At 39.1% G+C, this 9323-nt stretch overlaps 1 protein-coding gene across 1 annotated transcript; it reads left to right on the top strand.

Annotated features, from left to right (window-relative positions):
• Window positions 1–528: 528 nt before the first annotated feature.
• prr15la (proline rich 15 like a) lies at window positions 529–8344 on the top strand. Its single transcript, XM_062438670.1, has 2 exons — window positions 529–1082; window positions 6730–8344. Exon 2 carries the CDS (start codon window positions 6759–6761, stop codon window positions 7113–7115), a length of 357 nt encoding a protein of 118 aa, XP_062294654.1. The 5' UTR covers window positions 529–1082; window positions 6730–6758; the 3' UTR covers window positions 7116–8344.
• Window positions 8345–9323: the final 979 nt, after the last annotated feature.

The raw sequence follows: 9323 nt of genomic DNA, 5'->3' as shown, positions 1-9323 counted from the left end.
AATTAAGCCTCCATAATGCAAATATGCTGTTTTGCATGATAGATTCAAAACACAGTATGGAATACATCTAAGGTGCATACTGTACATTCTAAAAGCGCCTTGAAAGATTGATATAAATTACTATATTATGCTTGCTCTGGCTGAAACATCATTGACAATAATGAGTAAGAAGACCTGGTAAATGTGTTTATGTAGCCGCTCAAATAATCAGAAGTACCCCATTTTGATGATAATCAATCTCTGAAAGTGCGTGTGAACTGGCTGAATTCAAACTAAGTCAGGGGTGAAGGCAAATGTGAGTTTAAGGTTAGGATGTGACTTGTAGTCAATATTGTTCAGCCAAGGTCCTCACTTGTATAGTAAGGTAGGTGTGTGTGTGTGTGTGTGTGTGTGTGTGTGTGTGTGTGTGTGTGTGTGTGTGTGTGTGTGTGTGTGTGTGTGTGTGTGTGTGTGTGTGTGTGTGTGCTAGTGGGAGGGGCCAACCGCAGCACCTGTAACTCAGCACCAAGGAAGAGACTGACAGAGGAGTGAATGTGGACAGGAAAGAAAGAGGAAATATGAAGATGTAAGAATTTACCAGGACAAATGACAAACCAGAGGGATGAGATCTGTACTGTGGACTACTAACAGCTCATCTTAACTCTCATTTCTAGTCATTTCTGTGACTTTCTATTGCCACCTTCAGGAGAGATATCTTAACCCTGGAACAGGGTGGATTAGACCAAGCAATCTATGGTTTCCAGGCTTGATTCTCATCTAAACGTGCTTTGTTCACAGCACTCTGAAAGTACCAGATGTAACTGCACATCCTCTTCTGCTTTTAGTGTAGTGGTAAATGAAAATGGATTAAGGACTTTTCTCTGTGAAGAAACTGCATTTACAAACTGTCAGGTGAGACTTGAGTGTCAGTTTTCCTGCCACTTCGCTGAGACGGCTTATATATTAACTGGCCCCATGTACAGTGAGCAATTTCACTAATAATTTTGGGAGTTCAACAAGAAGCTGGAAACTGATCCTAAAACCTGCCGGACTCACCACAGCTGGAAGGAGACAACAGCTGGGTCCACATCCGTTTCGAACAGGTGAGCCTATACATGACACATCGACATGATCCACATACAAGTCAATGGTTTTTGTCAACCTTCTAAATATTTAAATTATGAAATTATCATTAAAAATATTGAGTAAATCATCTTTAAGGAAAAACTTTTAAGCGATTTGTACTGATCCTCACACTATCCACCACACTATTAACCAGTTGTGCGTTGTTTTTGGTCACATCAATGCAATTTTTGGTGCATTGAATATGGAGATCCATAAGTTTCTAAGTACATTTTAGGCTAAATGTGTTTAACTATGCAGTTATATAACCACAATTTATTTATATGTACAATCCCTTATTTGGATATATTGATTTAAGATATAATATATTGAATTTGGATCCCTGACCCAGCTTCAGTTGATTATCAGCAAAAGACGAAAGAAGATAAACACTTTGGTGATTAGGTTTGTTTATACTGTAATCACTTTGCTATTGCCTTGGCTATCTATGTTTTCCTCCAGCTAAGATATTTATTATATTATTCATTGGTTTGTCTGGAATATATTTATGGCTTACTGGTGCCAATATTTTCTACCGTTTTCTTATATTTGGACGGGCTTTTTTAGGAAATATCAAGATTTTTTTCTAACTTCCTTCAGTTGTAACACTAAGCCTTCCAAGTCTACCTCACATATGGAATTTATCGGCTGCATTAACTCTACACTTCAGTAAATTGTATTATTCATTGATTTCATGGTTTTTGGAGCACTCGTGACACGACGACTGGGCTGTTGGGCAAGATATCATATATCAATATAAAGTACTGTTAAAATTAAAATAAAATCTGTTCCGTACATTGCCACCCAGTATCCAAGTATGTTCAGTATCAACATCTGGGATTAGTGTTGAATCTGATACTAAGGTTGGGATAGTCTTAGTCTCCAGAGGATGCTTGGTGGCAACCTAACCTCTAGTGCCACCATCAGGAAGTATGCCCTTTTTTTAGATACCAAATTCTATTGGGCACATAGGTATGAAATGTGGCTCATTCCCTCGAGACAAACTTTACATTTAGAGCCACAATTCTGAGGCATTAACAGGCGATCAAAACAGGTTTCAGCCATGTTTTTCAGCCAATGCATATTGTTAAAAATCTAAACACCTGAACACACTAATTGTACTGATTATAATTTGGGTTTCAGCTAATCATCAAGTCTATTTTTTTCCGTCTGACGTGATCAAAACAGCACTTGGCAGGGTTCACTTTCCTTGAGATGGCAAATTCACTGATATTTTTCTCATAAAGTTCAAATGGTGAACTTTGACTCACAAATGTGTGCGTGTTGACCAATAGCAAGCCACCTTGACACTGCTAACTTTTCATGGAAAGAAGAGCTTTCTCCTCAAAAGACATGGTTTGCAGACAGCTAGATTTTGACCTTTTTAATAACATAATAAGTGAAGTTACTGAGCTAATGCCCTCTCTAATAGATCCTTTTATTGAATGAAATGGTCCTGACAAAAGAAATGCTGAAGGAGAGTAAACACCCTGGAACAGAGAAAATAAAAAGAACTTAGGGGACCTATTGTGACTGAATGATTGCATTCCCCAGCTGGCTAGCATGTTAGCATTTAGCTCATCAGCTACAGCAATTCGCCAAGAGGAAACAAGAAGTCACTATGTACACGGTTAGTCATTTTGTAACTAAACATGACCTAAATGATCTACAAGCAATTCCACTTTATTTAATCAGCCTGGATGTAAAAATGATTTTATAGCAGGATATCAAGTTTTATGGCAGCAGGATTAGGGAGTTTCCTGTAACTAAAAGCTCACAGGTTAGAGCCTTGTTTGTTTCTTCAAACAAGGCCCAAAGTTCAGATGGTCCTCTCTGTCAACCAACTGTGAAATCTGACCTTTGTTTTGAGGGAGAGGCAAATTTGACACTGGTCCATCACTCAATAAAAGCAAGCATACGAGTTGATAAAGAATCCAAAATGTTGGCTAGGAATATAAATCACCTGTTCTTCTTGGATAACAAAGTGTTAGCTGTTTAGAGGGACTACAATGTTTAATCCTCACTACGTCCGTTCTCATGTTTACTGTGTAAGTGCTGTTGTGCAACACACTGAATGTGTAACATGTGAGTGGCCCATTTCATTTTAATTCAGTCATTGAATAAAGACTTTGGAACACCTCTCTCTCCTACCTGCCAGGCATAACAACCTTTGAACACTCCCACCCATGTTTGATCTCTTTCTCTCTCACATACACTCAGTAAATATCGTGGTTGGTAACGCAGTGAATACACCCAGACAACTGGACCCGTAGTGACTGCAGACTGTGAAATTTAAATGTATTGATTTTTTGGTTTTAAATCACAACTGCCTCAGTTTCTCACCAAGATTTCTGAGATATTCCAAGATATTCCAAGATATTCTACTGTACACAGTATTACTAGAACACTGAATCAATGCTATACAGTTATTTTTAATTTTTAATGATAATAAGATATGAATTGGAATTGGAATACCACGGTTGGAATTGTCTTAACCCTCCTGTTGACCTCAGGTCAAGGAAGGAAGGAAGGAATGAGGAAGGAAGAGAGGAAAGAAGGAAGGAATGAATGAAGGAAGGAAGGAAGGAAGGAAGGAAGGAAGGAAGGAAGGACAGGAGGAAGGAAGGAAGGAAGGAAGGAAGGAATGAAAGGAGTCAGGAGGGAGGAAGGAAGGAAGGAATGAGTAAGGAAGGAAGGAAGGAATGAAGGAAGGAAGGAAGGAAGGGAGGAAGGAAAGGAGGAAGGAAGGAAGGAAAGGAGTAAGGAGGGAGGGAGGGAGGAAGGAGGGACAGGAGGAAGGAATAATTAAAGAGAGGGAGGAAGGAAGAGAGGAAAGAAGGAAGGAAGGAAGGAAGGAATGAATGAAGGAAGGAAGGAAGGCAGGAAGGAACGAAGGAAAGGAGGGAGGAAGGAAGGAAGGAATGAAAGAAGTCAGGAAGGAGGAAGGAAAGGAGGAAAGACGGAAGGAATGAGTAAGCAAGGAATGAAGGAGGGAGGGAGGAAGGAAGGGAGGAAGGAAAGGAGGAAGGACGGAGGGAGGGAGGAAGGAAAGGAGGAAGGAAGGAAGGAAAGGAGTAAGGAGGGAGGGAAGGACAGGAGGAAGGAAAAACTAAAGAAAGAGGGAGGAAGGAAGGAAAGAAGGAACAGTCACAAGAGATGGGGTCACTTTGACCCAGGAGGACGACAGGAGGGTTAATACACACAAATGACTTTACTTTAATAGATGTCTATGTTGCACCTTTATACAACAGCTTTAACACAATAGTAATTCAAACTGCATCTAGTTCATAAAAGCCTTTTTTCCCCTTTTTGTATTCAGGTGTAGGTCACGCTCTCCTGGGGAAAATATTGTGTGTACAAAATGTTTCATGTTTCACTTTACTTAAAATTATCCACTTAGTGTTTCTCAGGAGATAATCACACCCATAAATGCGGTAGCTGTGTTTCAACTGGGGTCACCATGAATAGGACATTACAGTGACTGAGAAAGAAAATGATTTGTGTAGACTGAAGTTAGCAACATATTAACTCAAATAGTTAATAGAGTTTACAGCTATGCCAGTTTCTAATGTGCTCACATTGACAACACGGTGATGTAAAATGTTAACCATGGTCACCATCTTGGGTTAGCGTGTTTGCATGCTAGCATTTGGTAGTAAGCACCATAGCTATACTGTATATTTAGAACAGAAATGTCCACCTAATCATGGTTCTGGAGGAAAGTTTGCAGGGAGCAATTCATCATTTCAGAACTATTTTAGACCTCCCATCATCAATTTCCAAATCCAACAAAATGGTGGATCCCCTACACTCCCTCCCACTGAACCACCAAAAGGTATTCAAACACTGCTAGGGTAGCTAGGAAGTCGATACCAGCCGTCACTTCAAAGTATTATAGAATCTACATCAAAAGACACAAAGGGAGCGGAACAACGATCAGATAGCTGAACGTATCAAGTCTTCATGTTAATACAGAGAGAAAGAGAGAGAGAGAATAAAAGAAACAATAAAACAATGTGGTTTAGTTTCTGTTTGCTCAGCTGCTGTAAAAACTTGCCCTGGGGCCAGAAACCAAGCTGACCTGCAGCCAGTTTGTATGCCAAGTGAAGTTGATCTTTATTCAATTCAGAAAAAAGGTTCAGTTAACCATCTTAAGTGTTGGTGGATCATTTCTTTCTTTCTTTCTTTCTTACTCTTCTTTCGTACTCTTGGTTTGCGTAAGACTTTTGTGGTTTAGTTCAACCCCTTAGTTCCTATTAAAGGAATATTTAGACATCCTGGAGAGTACACTTTTTCACGTTCTTGCCAGGATTTACAGTAGCAGTCTCATTCAAGTGAATGGGAAGGTGTGTCCAAGTTTTTGACTGGTACTGTAGATGAGAAGATACTAAATATGAAGCTACTTCAAGCGGGTGATTATCTAAGCTTAGAAATAAAACTTGAAGAATGGGATGCAGCTAGCTTACGAAAACCCACCAGCACCTATGTGCTATCTTTTTGCCTAACCCATTTCAAAGCCAAAGTCTAAAAATGACAAGTTGTGGTTTTACAAGGTGTTACTTATTGGGACTATTCCTGGGCAAAATCCTAAATCCAGCCTAATCCCCAAGCCAAAATGCACACCATCTTTGTGCGACCTTTCTGCAACAATTTGTGTGCACATTCTCATCCTTGTTGCAGTTACCTGTCTGAAGTCAACATGAGCTGAATAAAGGTGCTTATGATGTAATTTTTGTTAGAAAACTCATAAAGGCTACCTGGCAGGGGAGGGGTGATTAAGTAAATGTGCCAGAACCATGTAATGGGCCTTTATGCTACAGCATACTATATATTATGAAAAGAATGTTTAAGTCATTTTGGCTACAGTTTGTGTTTTTCGCTTGCCTGTTTCAACATAACGATACCCCTGTGTACAAAGGCAGTTCCTTAAAGAAATGCTTTCCCCAAGTTTGGGATGAACTGGAACGCAGAATGTGAGCCAGGCCTTTTATCATCCAGCATCAGTGTTGGACATTACTGGGAGCAAATCCCTGCAGAAAGCCAAATCTGCTGGAAAGCCTGAAACCCCATTGTACCGCCATTGTCATCCACCTGAATGACACAGTTACATAAACGACGAAATTAATGTCCCTTTCACTGTCTCATCATGTTGCCAATGGGAATTCCGTGAGAAGCTGAGTTAAAAGCCAGTAAAATGTGACCCCATCCCCACCCCCCACACACACACCCACACACACACATATTCATTGGCCAAACCTCCTATAAGTTTCTTTGTCTTTCTAGCATGCACACACAGACATGCTTTGATGTGACTCACTGACTCTCACACATTGTAACCTGAGCCTGTGTGCATCCACAGCATATGGAGACTATTGAATTACACTGAAATATTAACAGTGTCATGGGTGGATAGATAGGTGCTCAGATACACACACACGCACACTTATAACAAATAGATAGACACTTTTATAAGGACAGGTGCACAAACATATAGTACATGGAGTGTCTGTGTGTTGCAGATTATCACATTCTTGGTTAATCTCAATAATGTAACAATCCTCAATTTTTCTATTTTACTGTTTTTTTTAACTCAGCTAACCTTTTTAAATCTCTTTTTCCTCTCCTCAGCCCTCCATCCATCCCACCATTTACTCATCATGGCGGAGTCAGGCTGGTGGAAGCTAACTTTCCTGAGGAGAAAAAAGTCCCAGCCCAAGGTTTTGTATGAAATCCCAGCAGATTCTGTATCCAACGCCTCCACTGGCCAGAACGGGTCCAGCACAGCCACCGGAGCTGCTGCCCACCCAGAGGATACAGAGCATGATTCCCAGTTGGACGCAAGACTGGAGAGGATCGTGGATAAAACGACAGCAAGCAAGGGGCGCCACGTTAAGGTGTCCCACTCAGGGAGGTTTAAGGAGAAGAAGAAAGTGCGAGCCACGCTGGCAGAGAACCCAGAGATGTTTCCTGGAAGTGACGACATGAGGGATGAGAACCAGAGAGCTGCAAAGTGACAGGACACAAATACTCCAACATTCAATCACTGATGCATTCCAAGGGACAGTTTAAATTTGGGGTTTATGGCTTCTGGAGCCATTAAACCAAACTTGGGAAAAACTGAGCCTTAGGAGGACGATATATTTGAAAATTGGCACTATAGGACACTTATCAGAATAAGAGAAATTGAGACTCTTGTGAGAGAAAAAATTGTGCCTAGTTTATATTTCTAGAGAGGTTTGTGGTTTTCCATGTTTACTGTAATACAGATTTAGTGGCCATTAGAGGAACTGTGACCTTTCCAATACTGGAAACATTATGTGACTGCTAGACTAAACCAGCCGTGTCATATATTGTAAAGGTGCTCTGGATCAGTGCAATTTTAGAAACACTTTTCCTGAGTTGAGTATTGATATTTCTCTGTCTTACCTTTAAACATAGGGACAGTAACATCCTGACACAAGTGTTCAGGTCTTTAAGGTCCTTTAACATCTTGCAAAAACAACTTGAACTTGGGAAAACTCTTAGTATACATTTACAAGGACCTTTATAACTCAGTTGGGGGAGTGGTGCATCTTTATATCAATTAGTGTTTTACTATAAATGACTTGTATCTATGTAATTTGGCTGAAAGTGACATCATCCCAACAGTAATATCTGTGTATGTACACACACTATAAACTTGAATACATGCCTAGAATTAAATACAACCTTCATGCACATGTTGTTGACAGTAACCGCCACTAGAGGGCAGCACCACTCCACTCAGAAATCTCACCGTTAACAGTTTTTACTGAACTTCTCTTTCAAACACTCTACTCTGGTTTTTCCTGTGAAAGTTCACAAAGTCAGAACACATTCATACATTTCTTTCACTGTGGTGTTTTGTCTGAGTTTTGGATCAGAGGACTGATGAGACACAGCTGTGATTTATGTGGAGATGTGAGGAAATCAATTTGTATTCTGATTTACAGAAAGTTGAGTTTAAATGATTGTTTTCTAGATAAGTGTCAAATCGCTTTTACAGAATCTGGGATTATTCTCAACAGCAAATCAATATAGAAACTGCACTGACTTTTAGTGGCACTGCTTTCAGTTTTGATTCTGGGTAAAATGAATATATAATGTTCTAAATCTGTTCTGGTAATTTCATATTGCTATCTTAATGCTGCAGAATTTGGGGTGTGTTTTATAAATTGTTTTTTTTTGTACATAAATAGCTGGATGAATAAAAATATAAGTGTGATTTTAACAATGAATTATGTTTTCTTGCATTTACATTATAGACCAAGTATGCCAGTGCTATGAGCAATGCAAAAAAAAATAATAATACAAATGAGAGAATATTCACAGACAGTTTAAATCTATAATGATAAATAATCTCATCTGCACATAGCTGCTGTGGTCAATTCACACCACAAGAGGGGGCCCTCACTGCATTCAAAAACCTTGTCAAGATCCCATTAAAACATGGTTGTGTTTGATGAAATGATGCTCTCTAGTGTTCAAAGGCAAAATTGCCCATTATATGTGCATTGATAAACACTATAGAGCCCCCCACCATCTATTATATACCAGTTTACTTTAAAGTCATTATGTATTAAAGTCAACATTCAAGGTTTAAGTTTATACTAAAGATAAAAAATATCACTCTGCAATCAGAAAAATAAAGCTCTCTCTTTGCTTTGCATAGGAAAATCATTTTCAAATATGAGGTGTGGCTGCTGCACAGATAACATATCGCATGACACTGTAATGCAACATCAAGATTAGAAACAAGGTGTGCAACATAAGCCTCCCATGCGATCTGTGATATGTGTGTCATCAACTCTACCGACAGCTGATTCAGTAAACAAACTTTGGCCTTTTGAACTACTGAATTAAAGTTAGCTTGTAGTGACTCTGACGATTGAGCTTAACATCGCCTCGCAGTTTGGGGACAACGGTTCCCAGAGTACATCATACATTTTTCTCGGATTTTTTTTTAGGAGTTCAGTACACATAATTTTCTCTGGAAAAAGGAAATAATTTCTGTTGCAAAATAGAAGCAGGATCAATAAATAGTGCAATAAAGTCACTGTACATGTAATTTACTAACTCAAATAGGTTGAATAAGTGTTAAGTTAGTCTTTAAATTAAGCTTGTGGGAAAAGAATACAATTACATAATGTATATAAAAAAAGTTATCATGGAAAACAATAATATAATAATCATATCAACAAAAA

This window comes from Scomber scombrus, chromosome 18 (assembly GCF_963691925.1).
Source record: "Scomber scombrus chromosome 18, fScoSco1.1, whole genome shotgun sequence".
NCBI classification, from domain to species: domain Eukaryota; kingdom Metazoa; phylum Chordata; class Actinopteri; order Scombriformes; family Scombridae; genus Scomber; species Scomber scombrus.
Note: the sequence above shows the minus strand (reverse complement) of the source record. Positions and strands in the feature narration are given on the sequence as shown.

What these genes read in the sequence shown, in the direction of transcription:
- prr15la (XM_062438670.1), top strand. Translation starts at nt 6,759, where the DNA reads ATGGCGGAGTCAGGCTGGTGGAAGCTAACTTTCCTGAGGAGAAAAAAG.